At 36.1% G+C, this 20,629-nt stretch overlaps 2 protein-coding genes across 2 annotated transcripts in view; both read right to left on the bottom strand.

The window, feature by feature from the left end:
* LOC128878188 (chloride channel protein 2-like) overlaps nt 1-20,629 on the bottom strand; it is a 184,028-nt gene that overhangs the window by 116,995 nt on the left and 46,404 nt on the right. The gene's annotated exons all lie outside the window — the stretch shown is intronic.
* On the bottom strand, nt 15,026-19,454 carry LOC128878187 (uncharacterized oxidoreductase YjmC). Its single transcript, XM_054126190.1, has 2 exons — nt 18,598-19,454; nt 15,026-16,097 (listed from the first exon to the last, which is right to left on the bottom strand). The coding sequence occupies exons 1-2, from the start codon at nt 18,946-18,948 to the stop codon at nt 15,243-15,245; spliced, it is 1,206 nt and encodes a 401-aa protein (XP_053982165.1). The 5' UTR covers nt 18,949-19,454; the 3' UTR covers nt 15,026-15,242.

The following is a 20,629-nucleotide window of genomic DNA, read 5'->3' as shown; positions in this document are numbered from 1 at the left end:
ATTGCAAAGAGTTAACATGTTAACACTTAGCCGACCGATCGAGGAGATCTCCCCATTTTGAGTGAACACAGCATTTTAGCTGCGCATAGTTGGAAATCACCGAATTTTACATTGTGTTACACAGTGTCGCCTTTGCACTTTATTGGAAAGGACTTTCATGTACTGGCTGCACATTTTGATTTCACATCTTTTTCTACTTTCTTGTAGTTTTTTATGGGTCATACATACATCAAGACAAAGTGAGGTGATGAGAAGCGAGCGGCATCAACGTGTGAAACAAATGTTTGAATAGGAGGCAATAGAAAGCTATGAGAGCATGAAAGATTGGGATCGGGCGGAGACGAACGAAGATTCCGGTTTGCTCCTGTACCGTCTCGCTAATTTTCTTTCTAGCTCGGTATAATAAATATTTACTTGTTGACATAAATTTCCCCGACACAGTTTTCACCAACTCCAGATTTGACGGACAATAACTTTGGCCGACAACCTCTTTAACCGCAAACGACTTTGGTCGACAACGATTTTGACCGACAATAAATTTGATCGACAACGACTTTAGACGACCACAGTATTATCCGACAATAACATTGTTTGACAACAACCTTAGCCGACTGCGTATTTGTCCTATAAACATTACCTCAGTTAGCGTATTGCTGAGCTCTGAATCGCATCGTACATATTCGTTAGAATTACAATTCTTATTGTGTAATAATTATATTGTAATATAAAAATAAAAGTGTCAGTGCACTAAATAGTTAAATAAAGAAATATCAGTAGCATCTTTAGAAGGTACAAATTCTGCAGAACGTAATAACTCTGTTATTGCAGAAATTATATTATCCAGCAATCGAAAGATAAAAATTTGTATAGACGGTTATATATTCAACAAAAATAGGAACAGAAATGACTTATACTATTGAACGTGTGAAAGAAGAGGAAGAAATGGCAATGGTTGTGATTGCAAATATTTTCTACTTTGACATATCTTCGTATCATTAAAAGCAACGTAAATATTTTAAATACAAATATCATTGTTTTTATAAGAAAACTTTATCACAAGGTCGTCTGAAAGTCAATATGTTATATATGTTTGAATTTGCCTTTTCAACATCTATAAGATTTCAATAATAAAAATATTCAGTCCCATTTTAAAAAACGCCAATGACATTAATATGTCTTTTAAAAATCACTTTGAGAAAAAAATGGCATGTAATAGTTTGATCGTTATATACGAGCTTTGAAATAGTGTAACTTAGTCCTATAGATTTTTTTCATAAAAACAAAAATAAAACGGAGATATTTGGATGTTTCCATTTAAATGCTCCATCCTGTATATGTATAAATTTGAACATGTTTTTCTCGAAACTACGTTTTCTAATACAATGCCCACGATACCTCAAAAACTACTTGACTGATTGGCTCGAGATTTTACATGCATATTTAATATTTATTAGGAGTATATCAACATTTTCAGTCTTTATATTTTTTAAACCGTCCGATAGCTTAAAAAAATATGAAAAACTTGATGATTAAATTTCAAATTGCTGTCATTTTTATATTGATTGACTGCTGTTCACTTATCTTAGTTCCGGCTATAGTTAAACGGATACTAAGTAATTAAGAAACAACTTGTGTTTTTGGTTTCGGAAAAGATCAGCTTAAATTATGTACGCCATTAAACAGTTTGATTAAAAAACGATTACTATACTTTTCGATCAAATAAATCCCAAAATTAAGGTAAAAAATTGCGTGCCACACTAGAATATCCCCTTAAACAGTATTTCAAACGAAGCAAACAGTGGAAGAGGCATACTGTATAGAGTGTCCCACGTGAATTAATCATCTAAATTATTTCCGTAGTTATCGAAAGTATGGAAAACTGATTAAAACAGTTATAAGCTTTTTAGGTCACCTTATTGCAAGGTCATCGATATGTTTTTCATGATGTCTGTAAGGACATTAAACCACTCAAACTTCTGTTATTGTTAGTAATCTTTACTTATTATTAATAGTGGTTGAACTAAAGATGTTCGATTTACTTTTTCCTTATTTTTGATACTGAATTTTAAAAACAATTTTTTACTACTTAATATTTAAATTTCCTTCAGCTATAAACGATTGGGTTTAGTTTGAGTTAGATAACGAAACGATCATTGCTTAATATGTAAGTATATACTGAGTGAAGCAATTAAAACAGACCACCTAAATAATTCGTTTGTTTTTAACAATTGAAAAAATAAGTGTCAAACAAGAACTTCTTGGTTTCGAGAAGCGCGTAACAACTATTGTGCTAACATTGTGTCAATAACTATTTTATTGATGAAAACGTAGAGAACGTATGAAGATCAGTCTGATTTTTTAACTAGAATGGTGTAGTTTCTGTATACAATGTCATAGAGGGTTTCAAAACGAATACAATGATCTATAATTACAGGTAATTTAAAGTTATATAGGCCAACTATAATGAAAAATAAATTATTTCGTGACACTTTCCAAATATTTTATTGATTTTATTATTTTGGGATTTACCGCTACAGCAAGTGTTCAAGATGAAAACCTTAAACTTAAAGGGGTAGACGCGGGTAATGCAGCGAGGTGACATTACCGGAAAAAATAGGCCTAAAAAGGGGTTCGGGATTTTTCGTTTTTCGTCTTTATATGAGAGTATTTGGGGCTGGATGAGGGGTCATTCGAAAGAGAAAGGTTCAATACAGCAGATATTTAATAATATGAGCGTCCAAAGTCGAACAAAAGTCGAGCAAAATACACCCGCAGTATGGAAGTATTTTTAGGTTACTAAAAGGATTTTGTGACTCAAACGATGACCTTCGTTGGAACTTCCTCTTTTGAATGAGCTCTCAATCAGGAATACATATGCAACTAAATGTGAAAGGATTGATCGCGTTTGGTAAATTCCTTGTCGAGCTACACCAGAGAATAGAAACTTTGGAGCAACAATTGTTATAAACACTAAGAAATTCAAAAATTTTTCCGAATGGGTATATCATTAAATCGTTTGACATTATATGTATGTGAAAAATTCTATCTCGATCGGTTAATTTCTTGCAGAGTTACATAAAAAAATAGGAATTTTACAACAACAATAGCTATAAACATTTAAGAAGTCCATAAATAGGGGGAAATCCGAACATCATGAAATCAACTGTCATTAAATGTGGAAAACTCCATCTCGATCAGTAATTTCCTCGCCGAGTTACATCATATAATAGGATTTTTGCAATAACAATAGTTATAAACAATAACAACATTCATAAATTTTTGCAAATGTGATCATCGCGAAAACCTGTCCGGCAGCAAAATGTAAGGGGTTTCATCGATTTCAGGCCGAACATACATGAAATAGTACTCTTTTTGCAATAAAAAGTGATATAAAGTGGTAAAAAACAAAACAAGGCTAAATGTTTTTTTATGTGATCAAGTGCCAGCGACGTCCTACCAGATACAAGGAGTTTCAATCATTGGTCCATTCGTCTCGGAGTAAGAAGCAGTACAAAATTTTTCGTTCTTTTTTTTGCAGAAAAACGGGTACAAAATGACAAATTTCAAAATGTCTTGATAATGGGACCTACAGTGAGACATGCTCTACAAGATACAAGAGGTTTCATTCCGATTGGTCAAGCCATCTCGGCGTAATCGGTGAACAAACAGAAAAAATTATACATGTCGAATTGAGTAACCTTCGCCTTTTCCAAGTTGGTTAAAAATATTTGACGGCACTCCTATAGCTATCTTTAAATATTTAAAATTTTTTTTAAATTTTTTAACCACTTCCTGGCTTCTCAGGTAGCTTACAAATTTTACAAAAGCCGTGGAAAACTTTTTTTTTTGTCATACCTTCCACTAAGGGCGTCCATATGGTAGTTAAAATAATGAAGGCGCGAAATTGCAAACTAAACGTTCTGTGGATTTGCCCATGTATGTAATGTGCAACTTAGACCATATATTTATTTAGATTTTCTGTATATAAATTTTTATGGAATTTACAATATATAATGTTTACACTATTTATTATTTAACAATATTCTATCAAATGTACACTCGAGCCTCCCAACCATCGGTTCTGTAGTTGTGTTTATTTAAAATAGGAAAACGAAATAAATGTTTAATATACATGTGTTGCTTTGGTGTGAACCATCATGAACAATGCAAATTTATGTTTAACAAAATGGCGGGCATGTAAGTGAGAATTGCATATTTTCACTCTAATTTGTTATGTCCCAAGTATCAAAATAAGATCATATTGTAAAGGTATCAAACTGACCAAGATTAAACTTAAAATTATAAGTGTCGAATTAAGTAACCTCCTCCTTTTTTGAAGTCGATTAAAAAGAGGTGTATTTTGTACTTATTTATTTTACACTCAATTTGGTTCATCGGGTCTTAAGCTATCAAGGTTGTAGTTACGTGAAATATAGTTTCGAGACATATACATTTAAAGTATAACATGCAGTTTTTAAAAAGATTATTTGAAAAATATGGAACTCTCGATTAGTTAAAAATAATAAGAGCATATAATTATATGATTAAACGAACTTACCTAAGTGAAGTTCTATCATAATTGTATGAAGCGCCTCTTTCTTGAGATCAACCTGTAGTACCCCTACTTCCCGCCGATATCGCCACAAACTTCAAAGCTAAAAATAAAAAAAGGGGCGGGCATCGCCTCCCATGTCTGCGCGCCCGTCATGCCTCATTATTTCAAAGCTACGTCGTAACAACTATATGAGTGACAATGACGAAAGATTGACTTAGGGATTTATAGAGTAGGGTTGATCATCTCGAAAGAGACGCTTCATACAATTATGATAGAACTTCACTTAGGTAAGTTCGTTTAATCATATAATTGTATTACGCGCCTCTTTCTCGAGATCAACCTGTAGATGTTCAACGCTTGTTACGGCGATAAAACGAAAGTAAAGTAACAAAGAGCCTTTATAAGCATTACTTTATCCAGAACTTCTTTGATCCAACGACTAAGAGATTGAGCTCCGACCAGCCCCAAACGGTGTTTTAAACGATACGAACAGCGAACTTTCTGATCTCCGAATACTCACAGTCCTCGCGATGTAACACGTCAGAGCCGAAGCAACACAAACTTTGACGTTTGTTGAATAAAAAGGGAGCACCAATACGGGTTGATTTCTGTTTTTGCTCGATGTTTTTATATGTGCAGGAATCTTTATTTCTAATGCATTACTTTTACGCTGAATATTTTCTAATTTTATTAGCGAAAAAGTTTGCATTCGATGACCCGTAGTAAGAGCGAGCAAGATGATAAGTTTTAACAAGTCTCTCAAGTTCATTTTCTCATTTGGCAGCAACGTAATTAAATAATCTAAAACCATCTTCGGATCCCAAGTTGAACTATACTTAGGCCTCGACAACCTCAATCTACTCATCGCCTTGAAAAATCTTTTTAACCTAAAATCCTGAGCTAGCTCTGGCCCTACAAGCAACGAAATAGCGGATCTAAAGGACATCAATGTGCCTTGAGAACCTCCCTTTTCAAATGCTTCTGTCAGAAAAGTTAAAACATCTGGAACAGAATTTGAGTACGGGCAGATTTTTCTCGTTTGGCAAAAAGACCAGCATTTCTTCAAAGCGGAATCATATTGTCTCCATGATGAGTCGCTGAACGATGCCAACAATATTTTCATTGAATCTTTTGGAACCTCCTTCATCTCGAAGCTCATCCGGACAAGACTCCTGGAACCAGGGTAAAACTTTATCGGTTTTGAGATTAACAGGGACTGAAAAATAGGGAACCACGGTTGAGAAGGCCACTCAGGTACCACAAAAATACCCTTTGATCTCTCATTCTTAATTTTTTGCAAGACTCGCAGAATGATCGAGAATGGTGGAAAGGCGTAAAAGAAAAAAGGCTTCCATAAGTCTTTAGACAATCTATTCAAATTCTCGAACTGAACGCCGCCCATTCTGTTTATGTAAGAATTCGCGGTCGTATTATCAACTCGGAGCAAAATCTGTTTATCGTATAAATGATCTGCAAAAGATTTTAAATCAAAGAATGCTGCAGACAACTCCAAAAAATTTATATGTCGAGCTTTCTCTTGCGACGACCAGTGACCGTGCGTTCTCTCGTTTGTACTTTTGCAGAAAGCTCCCCAGCCTAAGAGCGAGGTGTCTGTAAATAATTCAAAATCGAACAACGAATTTCTAATTGGGTTAGGAGACACCGAACCAGTCGCCTTCCACCACTCAAGTTCATCTATAATATCTCGAGTGATAGCTTTAAGACCCTCGTAATCATCATTATTCTCACGAAGTGCGAGATATTTGGCCCTCTCGCATGCCTTGGTATAAACCATATCGTACTTTACCGCTGGACAGTACGAAACTAAAGTGCCCACAAGTTTAGCGAAATCTCTAATCTTATATTCTTGGTTTACTCTGATCTTTCTGATTTTGCTTCTGAGCCGAAGTTTCTTTTCCGTCGGTAATTCAACTGTCATCTTAACGGAATTATAGACAAAACCGAGAAATTGACAAGTTTTCTTCGGTGTCATCTAGCTTTTCTTTTTATTAATGACAAAACCTAAAGATTCGAGAAACAAACTAGATTTCGTTACATTAATTGAGCATTGCTCAAATGAGTTTCCTATTAAAAGAATCTCATCAATGTAAATGACCGAAATTAAACCCGACTGGCGTAAGTAAGCTACTACGGGTTTTAAGATTTTAGTAAACACGCAACGCGCAGTTGACAAGCCAAAAGGCAAACACGTGAACTCATAATACTACTTATCGAAAATAAATCTCAAATACTTCCTATGAGATACATGGATCGGAATTGTATAATAGGCGTCCTTAAGATCAAGAGTTGTCAAGAAAGAATCGGGACTTAATAACTTGGCCGTTCGACCATTTTCGAGTTTAAAATGAGTGGTTTCAACGAACTGATTCAGAGCCTTCAAGTTTAGAACAAACTTACTGGATCCATCCGGTTTAGGAACTAGAAAATAACTCGAGACAATTGTCCCTCACTCAACTGACACGTCTGAACTGCACCTTTAACTATTAATTCGTCAATTAATTGACTGATTTTAAATCTTTCGTTAATTGTGAAATTCCGAAAACTCGGAGGCACGATCTGCTTAATTTTCGAGTAAAAAAGGATCTTATAACCCCTCAACCAAGACAAAACTTCTTCGTCAATGGTTATATTTTGCCATTTACCTTGAAATAGATCGAGTCTACCGGCTATAAGGCTAAGATCAACCTCTAACGTCTCCTCAAGTGTTCCCGATCTCGATTCCGGTCGCGATCGGGTCTCTGGTAGCGACGTTTCTGGAAAGATTGCGGCTGCTTCTTTTATAACAAGTGATACCCGGTCATCTGCCGGGTTATCTTCTTATTCACTCCTATCTGGAAGAACTGAAGAAACACACCGATCCGAACTAAAAGATCTCGCTCTAGGATATCTGGAACGGTCACGATCTGGAAATCCAGACCGACAATAATAGGTTAGTCCTAAACATTGTTTCATATTTCTCATATTCAAAATATAAGTAACTTTCATAACAGGTTAGAGCCTGATGAAAAAACTCGCAAAATTCTTCGGAATCAAAGAAAAAAATTCATCTCACGAGAATCCATAAAAGTGAGGAAAAAAGGTTTGACACGTAGGTTAGTGCCTACAAGTGAACAAACTTGACATTTTACAGGTTAGAGCCTGTTGTCAAAAAATTGCGAGGTATCGAACCAATCGACGCATTCTTCTTTTTCTTCTCCCTCTTTTTTTTTACATTTAGGTTAGAGCCATAAATAAGAAAAAAGAAAACTATTCCTGCGACGATGGCTCTTCCTCTTCTTTTTCCTCCTCAGCTTTCTATTTTCCTTTTCCAACTTCTCGAGACGTCTCTCGAGATCCTTATTTTGGTTTTCCACAACGGAAAAATCTCCTTTATGCCTTTTCCGAAACATTTACACAGATATAAAAGAGAAATTCTCTCATTAACAACGTGGCTAATCGGCACAAAGCGAAAGAATGAGGCATGACGGGCGCGCAGACATGGGAGGCGATGCCCGCCCCTTTTTTTATTTTTAGCTTTGAAGTTTGTGGCGATATCGGCGGGAAGTGGGGGTACTACAGGTTGATCTCGAGAAAGAGGCGCGTAATACAATAGACATTCTTCTTCTTCAAAAGCAGTTTTAGCAGTTACTGCTGTACCAGACAATATTGGTCTCTGGTGACGGATATTAAACTTTCGCTTAATTTAGAGATATATGTATGCAAAAAGCAGATACTGTTGGATAATTAGAATTGTCACAAACGCGATTCGAATTTTTCAATTTTATAAGAGTGCAGTTTATTACATGTGAAGGGACAGACTTTTCTGCCCGTCACGAGAGCACCTCGACCCCAGAAGGTCCTCGCTTCCTTTTCGCCGGAGACGCTGCGGAGGTGGTCGCGCGTGTATGGTAGTGAGAGTGACCGCGATTTAGGTAGGGACCCCCTTTCGCGCCCCACCCTTGTCTTCAAAGTTTCATCAAAGTTTATTTCTTCCTTCCTTTCCTTCCGACCTCCCCTGTGCCTCGCGCTGTCCTCTCGAGCAGCCGGAAGGGCTAGAGTAACGGACGCGTGCACTTGGCACTGGCGCTCAAATTTCTTAAGTAAACTACCGTCCGTGGAAATTGTGGACCGAGCGTGTCGAATAGCAACTTTCCCTGGCTGACCACGCTCGGACCGATACATTTAATAAAATGTTTTGAACTATGTATGAGAAAAACCGTTGTAAAGATGACTAAAAACAGCAAAACGCGCGAGCACAGTTGTGGTGGAGGACGGATCGGCAGCCGAGGGGAAAGGTATACGTAAAGAAATACACATACGTGCCGCGCAACCCCGTGCCTATTACTGTACATGTATAATTTTTTATAATAAAACAACGGAACAGAGTTGAAAGTGAAAAACGTATATCTATTAATCAATGTATCCTCTTTTACATAATCGTAAAATCGGTTTACTGTTAGTATTTTTACCGGTTAACTTATAGGTACGCTTTACAATTCATGTAATATAAAAGAATATGTTTATACACTTCTTTAATGTAATTGATTGAAAAATTCTCAACAAAGATAAGGTTTGCTTTCCAATGCGTTATAATGTGTTACAACTTGCGTGGTTAAATTTTTTATTATTTCATTATGTGAACACTTTTGCTGTCTGAATCGATGCATAGCTCGTATTCGGCTTAAGATATATGTATAATGATAAACGACGTCAGTCTTTGTTGAATTAAAAGTAGCAAAAATGAATATAATACTTTAACACAAAATTGATGTAATTAATTAAAGCAATCTAAACAAAAACAGAAGTTTCATTTAGAGATGTTACAAGTAATATGTGGTTGGTAGTTTTTTGGATTTGACCATTATAAATTTTCATTATCAACGTTTTTATTGTTTACATGTATAGTGTTTAACAAAGTATGATCCTCAGATGAACGTAATAAACAAAGTTGTCAATTTTTTAGCTTTTAGATTTGTATAACATAAATAAAAAAGTTTATCGGCGATCGGTAGGACCAAAGTGACACTTAACTCTTTGCGATCGTATTTTCCGAATGTATGGTAGTTGTATTAATAGGAACTATTTTTCATACTGTGCAATCAGTAAATTATTACCTACAAAACGATCATATTTTACTTAAACGAGTTTTTTAAAGAAATGTATAACTTATTTGTTACAATGGTATTTGATATTTTATATACATTTGTCTATAATTTTCTCTTCAATGATGTATTAGAAATTGCTAATACGATGATATGAAATCCTCATTTCGTTGGTTTTTGGGATTGTAAATCACATAATGTAATTCTTCTATTGAATTTTACGACAGATTTGTCAAAAGAAATCTGTTTATTTGGAATCAAATACTTTGTGAACTTAGCTTCCACATAATCTAAAAAGCTGCTAGCTTATTGAATTTATGAAACATTCGTATTTTTCTGCAACATAGAAACATTCGTATTTATCTGTAACATTCCTTAAAAAAGAAACTCTTTTCTCTTCAAAATATGTTTGAAAAAATGGTACATACTTTCGTGTTATACTGATACGACTACTAACAGTAAGATAAGCAGTGTTAGTTTCGCTACATAAATCACGTTTATATGTTCATGACAGCAATATCACAGGATTCGATTGCAAAGAGTTAACATGTTAACACTTAGCCGACCGATCGGGGAGATCTCCCCATTTTGAAGTAAGTCGGTGCCCGATCGATCGAGAAGATTTCCCATTTTGACTTTAGCAACGCATTTCTCGTTTTCTGTCATTATTAACTACCTCGACCTTGGAGTTTTTCGCAATTGTTGACGAACTGCTGCTGTGAAGGACAACATATAAGAAAATCAACTAATTCTATAGGCTCTTTATTGCCTGTTATTACGGTTCTTTAGGTTCGGGATTTCGGGACCCTTGAAAACCGTTAGCCCTCAACGTCTACCAGTCATAAAATCTGACTCGTCAATTATTACTCGTCAATATTAGAATATATTACTGTTTTTCTATTCCATGTTTGAGTCGTTTTATTTATCCTTACTCATCTTTAATGTCCTTAATTTCCTGATTTTGTTACCTATACTTTTTGAAAAACCATTAAAAAATAATTCTTATAAACTTTTAATTTTATGTTTTCAATAAATAATATGTGAAATCGTTAAACGAAATTGTTGCCGTGAAATATAATTGCTCACATGACTAGTTTTCGGACTTTTTTGAGTTCAAATAGTGAATTTTCGTCCGTGCTACTTCCGAAAAATGCGTGATGGACAGCGCAGTTTGGCTTTTCCGAGCGCGGTGGAAACCGAACAGTTCTCTGTGGCGCGTGTGGTCGGCTAAGTGTTAAGTGTTGTTCATAGACAATTAAGGATGATTTAAAATCCAGCGTGTGCTTTCTTTCAAAAGCCATTTCAATTTTGAAATACATGAAAATGCCTGATCTTATCTTATTTCCTGTTGGTTTGAAACCATATCAATATACTGTAAGATTCTCGAGAATTCGGGAGTCACGTGACCCGACCCATGTTACCGCACGTGGTGATTGGAGAAGAAGTCTTGCGGAAACCACTGTACGAATCAGGCGCGTGCTGAAACGTTACGAAATAAATATAATTCTACAATCTAAAGACTTACAATACGATAAAGTTTATATGTATGACACTAAGAAGTAGGAAATATTCCTAGAATAACTGTTAATACATTCGAAACGTGATATCGAATGACACTCGACATAGAACTTTAAAGCAGTCCTGGCCAACACGCGGTCCACTGGGTGATTTTGAATTTCTTTTGCAACTATTGTTTCTCATTGTATATGTACAAAAAATATTAAACAAATGAAAATTTGCATGTGTCATTGCTATAATGCGCAAGTGCGATTACGAACTCCAGTTCTATATCTGATATCTACGAACGCCAAATGTTACTGAATGAATCGGTTTCAATAGGCAACACCAGTAACGTTCATTTATAATTTGAATACAGTTATGTAATACATGAATAAATAGGCAATCCACACATTTTTGCTCTTAGTAATAGAGGAGAGTGGAACAATACCGCCGAGCGGTATTTTGTATATGTATTATATTTTTTAACCTAATGTTAATGTTATTTTTTAACTTATATGTTTACCTAAAGTGCGGGCCGCTGTATCGTTACGCGTCAGCGAAGTGGCTCGTGAAACTATTTGAGTTGGCCAGGCCTGCTCTAAAGGGTAAAGAAGGTGCTATGACTCGTGCGTTGAAACCACGTTGTTGGATTTTCTTGATCACACTTACGCGTCACACCAGTGATAATGTTTCCACATCACGTTATCGTTTAGCAGATAAAATCGATGAAGCGAACAGTTCCTGTTGGGAGCCATCGATCGCCTCTCGTGTCTCGATTATGCAAACCTCTCGTTTGTTGCTCACACCGAAGGCTACCACCCATAATCGCGGTTCTCGATCAGTAATAAGCGCAATCGTGATCCCACGAGTAAATCCAAGGGCGTCCCTGTCGTCGTCGTCGTCATCATCCACCCGCGATCGGACCGCAACGTTCTTATGTCATCGCGAGCATCGTTTCCATTAAATCAGCAAAACGAACACGCGAGCTTCTCACTGACATGTAAACATTGTTATGGGAAGCAAATGTGCAAATGTTCTTATAATACTTTTAAATAGTTGTAATACTTCTTATAATACTTTAATAGTTGTTCGCTATATACAAATTGAAGCAAAGAATAAGAATACAGACCCATTTATCTTCTATATGGAGAGACTTTAAAAAAGATGGAGAGATTCCAATTCGTCGAATGACAATTAATTTCAAAATGTTCATTTTATTGACAGTTCCTCCATACAGAGGATAAATTCGGCTTTATTCCTATTTATTTCAAATTCTTAAAAGTTAGCATGCCATAAAAATAAAGAAATAGTTTAAAGTAGTTTTAGACAAAAATAGTTAACAAAATTTGACACTTTAATGTTTTCATTCTAAGCTTGCGAAAGGGCATTTTCATCTGTTGTCTATTTCAATAGTTATAATTTTTTGAAAAAAAAAAGATAGCACAAAATTATGAACAGTTGTAAAACCGATAATTTAATAAATTTTTGAATAATTTTTGGATATACCTGCAAATATCACTAAAAATCTAACATATCCCGTAAAAATCTGAGAGTGTTCTACAAAAAGTGTTCTATTTCTTGTGAAATGACCCTACAGGATACATTGACGTAGACGCACATTGTTCAAAGTTTCATGTTTTTTTAAAAAATCAAATGAAAATAATTGTGCGTATATTGAATTACATTACTCGACGTACGTGGCAGTGCTGACGTACTTAATTAAATGATCGTGAACTTTAGATCTAGTCAGTAGCAATCGAATTATTGCTTAAAGCATTTAATTAATTTTGTAAATTCAAAGTGTTACATTACGACACCTATCGTTTACGAAAATATTGAAATATTATCGGTAAGTAATATAAACTCACGTACTGTATAATGATATTATGTTATTCCTTTCCTAAATAAAAATTTTGGACATTTATACATATGTCTTACGCAATATTGACAAATACTAATGCTTGATTGGAGTAATTAGAAATATAAGAAACCAGTATGCGGAAAGTGCCGAAATAATAAAGCTCTTCGAAAGGCAAAACTCTCGGATCAAATGAACGTGACATTGCCGTACAACTAAAGAATAGATTAAGAGCACTTAATAAGATCAGTGTCAACCTCGAAGGAGTAAGTTGAACATTATAGCAAGCCAGTATGAAAGGAAGGCCCGAACTTAAGACTAACAAAATCTCATACGATTCCTCATACAAAATTGAGAACGTATCAACTGAGCAAATGATAGAGAGACGTCATTCTTTTTTGTAAATTCTCATGGCTCCGAGTGCAAAGAATTAATAATAGCCATACGTACAAGTATGGAAAAGGTTCGAAGCACGTTGTCTCTCGCGGAATTAGAATTCCGCCACAAGGTTATAAATCTCACGTAGCCGACAGCTCGAATTTATAAATTACGATTCGATCCTGCTTCGTACAGGAACCATTTATTTTGAATGGGTTGCTGTACGAATACTTCTTACACTGACTGTATATTAAACTTTAAGTAACCTAGCGGAGCCCGTGTGTGAACGAATGTATACAGGGTGGTCCACGCAACTGTTTCAAGTCATAATTCCGTTATTATTGCATTTACACAAAAATGCCAAAGGAGAAAGATAAATGGTTCGAAGAGCACTACATCTGTAAGCCTTTAAATTTTTTTTTTAGATGCAGCAGTGCATGTGTAATTAACAATTGCATCATTTCTTTAAATAGAAATGCATATTTTTTTTTACACAGATCGATTCTTTTGTTCATTCTACGTAAAAAATGATTAGCCTACCATGGCAAAAAAATTATTAGATCCCGAGATATTTTCAAAAAATGTCTTTATTGAAGAAGACATACCCCATTAAGGGTGCGCAGGAGCTAGAGCCAAACTCAGAGTTGACTTCAGCGACAGTGGCGGAAAAAGTAGGAAACTCCGGGACAAGGACAGAGAGGGCGATACAACAATTGCAGGAGAGACGAGGACAGGGCGATTAGCCTAGCATAATTTTTTTTCCAGGATATTGAAGCAAAGAAGCAATATTTTCTAATAATTCTGGTTTTAATATATTCGTTACATTTTGGCGGGTGCGACTCCAAGGCCTGATTTTGTAATTTCGGCCTTAAAACTTTCTAAACAATAAAAGTACGTTTGCTATCCTCATTTTATTGTTTATGATGTTTTAAGGCCGAAATTGCAAAATCAGGCTTTGGAGTCGCATCCGCCAAAGTGTAATGAATATATTAAAACCAGAATTATTAGAAAATATTGCTTCTTTGCTTCAATATCCTGGAAAAAAATCATGCTAGCCTAATCGCCCTGTCCTCGTCTCTCCTGCAATTGTTGTATCGCCCTCTCTGTACCTGTCCGGAGTTTCCTACTTTTTCCGCAAATGTCGCTGAAGTCAACTCGAAGTTTTGCTTTGGCTCCTGCGCACCCTTAAGGAGGAAAACACGCCACCTGACCTCTCCGATTTGGCCGGTCGGTATTGCAACAGATTTTTCTGCATAGAAATGGTAATACCCATAGGGACACGGCTAGCCGATGAAAACGGGGTAGCGCTTTCTGCTATTTCTGAAAGAAGCTAGATACATAATTCGCTCTTAGCGAGCGAGAGTGAAATACATATTGTCTCTCCGATACGTTTCGGTTCTTCGCTGTGTCTTTGGACCTCTCTTTCTCTCTCCTCTACTGTTTGGCTCTTTCTACGTTGGCGCTCAGAGAGACAACTTATTATTATGAAATTTTTCCCCAAAAAAACAAAATTTATCTTACTGTTAGTGCATTGTAAAATACCATACAAAGCAGTATTATATAGTTTAAGATTCAAGTATTATATTTCTAAAAGGTAGAAAATCGCAATAATACAATTTTTTTCAATGTGAGTATGTGTAATGTTACTTTATTATTTTATTTGTTCTTAAAAAACGTAGTGAAACTGGTGATATAGCTGTAGAAAAAAAAATCTTGAGTAGCGAAGAATCAAAATACTCTGTCTCGAAATGTTACCTAGTTATGATTATAACAAACGTTCAAAAGTCAGTTCCAAGATAACTAACTCAGCAGCTTAAGTCTTCAATAGATAGCCTAGTCTCTCGTAACATTAGTGGATCATTTTCTTAGAAAGCAGTTTCATTGGCTCGATGCCTAACTTTTCCGCCAACTCCTTGGAATCCTTCAACTGATTAGGATGATACGTGATTCCGCCCTCTTGATCCACACGTTGTTTAGCAGCTCTCTCCGGATCCCCAGCGACCAGCACAGGCTTGTCTCCAGCAGGAGGCAGTTCTCTCAACTGTCGTAACAACTTCGACAGCCTGTCTTTTGATCCGTAACAGAAAGCTTCTGGATTAATGGCCATGAAGCACTGTCCAAGATCTGCAGGCTTTTCCTTGACCGTCCAATCTCTGATATTAGGCCCGAAATCGCTTCCTGATAAAATCCCACAGAGTATCTCGACCATCGCGGCCAGTCCGTAACCCTTGTAGCCGGAAGTACGCTCTTCCCCGCCAAGAGGCATCAGAAGCGACGCTTTGTACGCGTTCTCGGCGTCCGTGGTGACTTTTCCGTCTGTTCCAAGTGCCCAACCTGATGGTATGGATTCATTCTTTCTCAAAGCCAATTCGATCTTTCCCAGAGCCACAGCTGTCGTAGCCATGTCCAGATGAAAATGATCACCGTCTAGCCCACCCATACCCAGAGACAGAGGATTGGTGCCCAGCCCCTTGGCCTTGCTGCGAGTCGGAGCCATTAACGGACTAGTGTTGGTGCAACTAAATCCTATCAGACCTTGCTCGATTGCCATCATGGTGTAGTAGCCGCAAATCCCGTAATGATTCGAGCCACGAGTGGCCACCATTCCGATACCAAACTTCTTCGCCTTTTCAATGGCTAGCTCCATACTGAACTTGCCGATCACGTGGCCCAGACCATTGTGACCGTTCACCAACGCTATCGCCTGTAACAATATTCAGCGAACTTCACCCGATGATATCGAAGTTCATAATATAGTGTACAAAAGTTTTCGTTTCAATAAGTTTACTCTATCGTTCCGAAAATAAGAGCTGGGCAAACTTCAATATGTTCACTATCGTGCATGGCGAGCATACTAACTACTGGCGCCATAGGGAGACTCCTGTATCACCGCGCCAATACAGGGTGTCCCAAAAATGTTGTAACACCTTGAAAGGGGTGGTTCGGGAGGTGATTTGAAACAACTTTTTCCTTAGCGAAAATGTTGTCCGAGGGTTCGTTGAGGAGATATTAACGGAAAACACTGAGCGATCAGAGCGCGAGTATGCCGGTGGAGCGGTCGCGGTAGCGTATGAGCGCAGCCGCCTAGCACGTAGCCTTCGCTACCGCGGCCGCTCCAACGGTATACGCGCGCTCTGATTGGTCAGTGTTTTCCGTTAATATCTCCGTAACGAAGCCTCGGACAACATTTTCACTAAGGAAAATGTTGTTTCAAATCACTTCCCGAACCACCTCTTTCAAGGTGTTACAACATAATCCCCACTCATGTGACGCCATATGCCGATGCCTAGTCACTCTCATTAATAAAACAGTGGTTCCATTCAGCTGTGAAAAATTTGTTTATATAACCAGAATTTACTATAACAATTATTATTTGTTCAGCTCTAGTTTTCGGAAGACGAAGTGTAAGATCCATCTAGGAAACTTTTATCTGTTGTTTTCTAGTTTGGTTAACGTATATTCGAATGAGTCTCTGTATTTCAAATAATTCCAAAGTCTATGAAGAGTGAGAAGTTCTTGTATTTATCGAAACGAAGTTAAGTAACCAAGCGATAAATGCCCGTGCTGTTGATCCGTTTCGAAATCAGCCTGCTATCGCTTTCGTTTTTTAACGAGTTTATGCGCAAATATGAGTATAAAATGGCCATAAAACATAAGCATTTCGTAAAAACTGTTTGATTTATGTTTACATTCTATTTGGAAAAATCGAATGATTGTCAAACTGCGATTTATATAAAGTTCGGTTTTTCGGAAACCCTAGACAAATGAAATGCGAATCGGAGAAACGGACCAACTTCCAAGGAACTCAACAGGTAGCGACTCAAGGAGACATCTTCAAGTGTGCACCGAATTTTTTAATCGAATTATAAATAGCTAAATTTCGATTCACGAGTGTCGACTTCACAAATGTCGGAGGTATCATAGAAGCAGTTTATCGCAGTGAGTAAAATGTCAGTTTGCGAAGTTAATATTTTGCGCTGAACGCGGTTCGATCCAGGCAGGAGTCACTTATTTCTTTTTTCCATTTTCTTCTGCTTGTATCATGTTTTGTTATGGAAACTACCTTTTTATATATTAAGATTATGTTTATAAAATATCATGCATTTTTTATGTTTTTTATCACATTAAAAAAGAAGTCATGATGTGAAAACAGTTTCTACAAGCTTTTATAAAAATTTACGCCATTATAGTCTGTAAATAACGATTTAATTATTTCAAACAAAATTGCATACAGTCAATACACAAACTTCCTCGGAATGAAATGTGCACGTAACTTATATAAATATTTACAAGTAATCAAAACGTTCTTTCATTCTAACACTCATTCATGTTTACTCGTAACCAACTAACATATTTACATTATTTACAGCGTAATTACAATATGTTCTTTACGAAGTGTCATATCTACAGTATATGCATATAATAGCCTTAAGTTTTAATGTCTCTAATCTAATGTTGAAATACACCAATATACTATTTTATATACTGTATATGTATATGACATTTCGTTAAGAACATATTATAATTACGCTGTAAATAATGTAATATGTTACTTGGTTAAGTGTATGCATGAGTGAGTGTTAGACTGAAAATACGTTTTGATTGCTTGTAAATATTTACATAAGTTACGTGCATATCTCATTCCGAGGGAGTTTGTGTAATGGCTGTACACAATTTTGTTTGAAATAATTAAATCGTTATTTACAGACTATAATGACGTAAATTTTTATAAAAGCTTGTAGATACTCTTTTCACATCCTGACTTCTTTTCCATTGCGATATTTTTGTAATTGTACAAAAAACATAAAAATTGTACGATATTTTATAAACATAATCTTAATATATAAAAAGATAGTTTGCATAACAAAACATGATACAAACAGAAGAAAACGTAAAAAAGAAATAAGTCACTCCTACCGGGATCGAACCGCGTCCATCGCAAAAGATTGACTTCGCAACCTGGCACCTTACCCACTGTGCCACGCTTCTTATATGATATCTCTCATACTTATACGGTCTACACTCGTCAATTGAAATTTAGCTATATTTAAAAATATATTTCTCGAAAACGAGTTGCTTCTTCCTACTTTCAGGGATTATTCTACATGCCCTTCTTTAGATATGAAAAAAATTTGATTAAAAAATTAGGTACACACTCGGAGATATCTCTTTGTGAGTCCCATCGACGGTAGTTAGGACCGTACCTGAAAGTCAGTGAGGACCTGCGGTTTCGCGGCGACGTCGGTAACCTTGCACTCGATATCCTCTACATACATTCGTAGTCTGTTCATTCCGTGGCTAAAGTGACCACTATAATCGGCGGTCATCAGGTGATGTCCGACGGTCTGGCTGTCCTCGGTCGTAACACCAACTTTGCACAAGCATTCACGAACGAACCTTATTACATCCTCTTTGGGCACTACCGTCCTATCAAGCCCCTGGTCGCTGGAGGTCATTCTTTGAAGGACTATCGAACTAAGTCTCGACGAATCCAAGGGGGACCTCGACGCGATCCCCGACGCAGTCAAAATAGTTCTGTGCATAATCTGCATCATTCGCGAATTAATTACAGCTTGTTTATACCCTCGATTGCTTTACCTCCCTTATCACTGTGAACTTTATTCAGGAACAAAATCGATCACCAAATTACGATCGTCGAAATATCGTTCGCTTCTTGTAAGTCCCGATTTATAACTGGAACGTTATCGCGACCAGTGAACTGACAGAGGTCGATTTAGTCTCCCTCGACGCGTATCCAATCACGAAGATTTACTATTAACGTTATTTTCAATGTGTACCTCCATTTGAATTTCCCGCTGGTTGATCTCTCTTGACACAGCGTAACGGTATTATTACGTAACCGTTCGCAACGTATGATCGACAAATGTTTGCAAACCAATTGGTTTTCGTATTCTATAGATACAATTAATTAATAATTGCGTACATATACGTCGTTGATCAATCTATGGATCGCGAACGGAATCTAACTATATCTACCGAAACAGACGGTACGCGTGGCGCCAGCTTGTCACTTGATCTGATCCAGACTGTTCGCGCCACTAGGTGTCAGACTTGTGTTTCATGATTTACATGAAACGTCAGGACTGGCTTGCGTCGCAAGCGCGGAAAATTCGAATTATGAACTAACAGTTTATTGAATTTCGCTTACTGTTAAAGTTTTCTTTCCATTTTACAAGGAATAGTTTGAACAGTTCTGGATCTGTTTACCATATTAACGTCAACCAAAATTTTTCTTCTGTCTCTTTATATTCTTTTTTAAGAAACGTTTAAAGTAAATAAAAGTATTTAAATTTTATGTAATTTTCTATCTCCTTAATTGCTCTTTCATATTGTGTATGTAGTACTACCAAACAATTGTGTATTTTTGATTTTATTAATTTAGAACAATTATACAAAAATTCATTTTCGCGTAATTTCTTTCATTCTCAATTCTTAATTTGTTACTAATACCATTTAACCTTGTGGCTTATCTACTTACACGATATTTTAAAAATATTCAATCTGTTCATATATTCATTAAAAAACCATTGGTAGTGTTATCCTGGTTATCGAATACAAATTATTGTTGAATCGTGATGAACTATCTATATACAAATACCACTTGATGAACATTTAATCTTCACATTTATCCTCATTTTGAATAAGAATAAAGTGTGATTCCAATAACTCTAGAAAGTTATTCGTGAATAAATCTAGGAAATTATTTATTATTTTGTATTCTTTATTAAAAAAATTTTTCCCAAATCTATCAAGCCCAATTCTAATAATGTCGACATCGTTTAAATTCGAATAATATTCCTAGGGATTCGGATCTAAGTTTAGTTCCGTGAATGGTTAGCTTTTATTTTGAATTGCTCAGAACTTTCTTGGAAAAAATAATTGTTATACGTTATTGCGACTTTGTGAAATGTACATGCGAGCTTTTTAGCTGATACCAGAATGATGAGCGATAACGATAGTTCCATATCTTTTTTCAGATAAAGTGGAATTCAAGTTATTCATTCATAAATCTTTGGATTTAACTTACATAAGTACTGATAGTATTTGTACATGAGTATTACATTACAATCCTCAGAGGTTCTGATTTTCAGAAAATGAACACGTTGATATACAATCTTTCTCCTAGTCAAAATAAAGCAAATTATGAGAAACATGGAGTATCGCATAAGCTAAAACTATTTTTTGAAAAGAATTTCTTTATGTCATTCTCAATTA

The sequence above is a fragment of the Hylaeus volcanicus genome, chromosome 6 (genome assembly GCF_026283585.1).
Source record: "Hylaeus volcanicus isolate JK05 chromosome 6, UHH_iyHylVolc1.0_haploid, whole genome shotgun sequence".
Taxonomy (NCBI): Eukaryota; Metazoa; Arthropoda; class Insecta; order Hymenoptera; family Colletidae; genus Hylaeus; species Hylaeus volcanicus.
Note: the sequence above shows the minus strand (reverse complement) of the source record. Positions and strands in the feature narration are given on the sequence as shown.

Bases quoted from the DNA above. Each gene is read 5' to 3' on its own strand.
- LOC128878187 (XM_054126190.1), bottom strand. From the start codon at position 18,948: ATGATGCAGATTATGCACAGAACTATTTTGACTGCGTCGGGGATCGCG. The intron at 16,098-18,597 runs GTACGGTCCTAA...ATATTGTTACAG, and splicing joins AGGTCCTCACTGACTTTCAG to GCGATAGCGTTGGTGAACGG.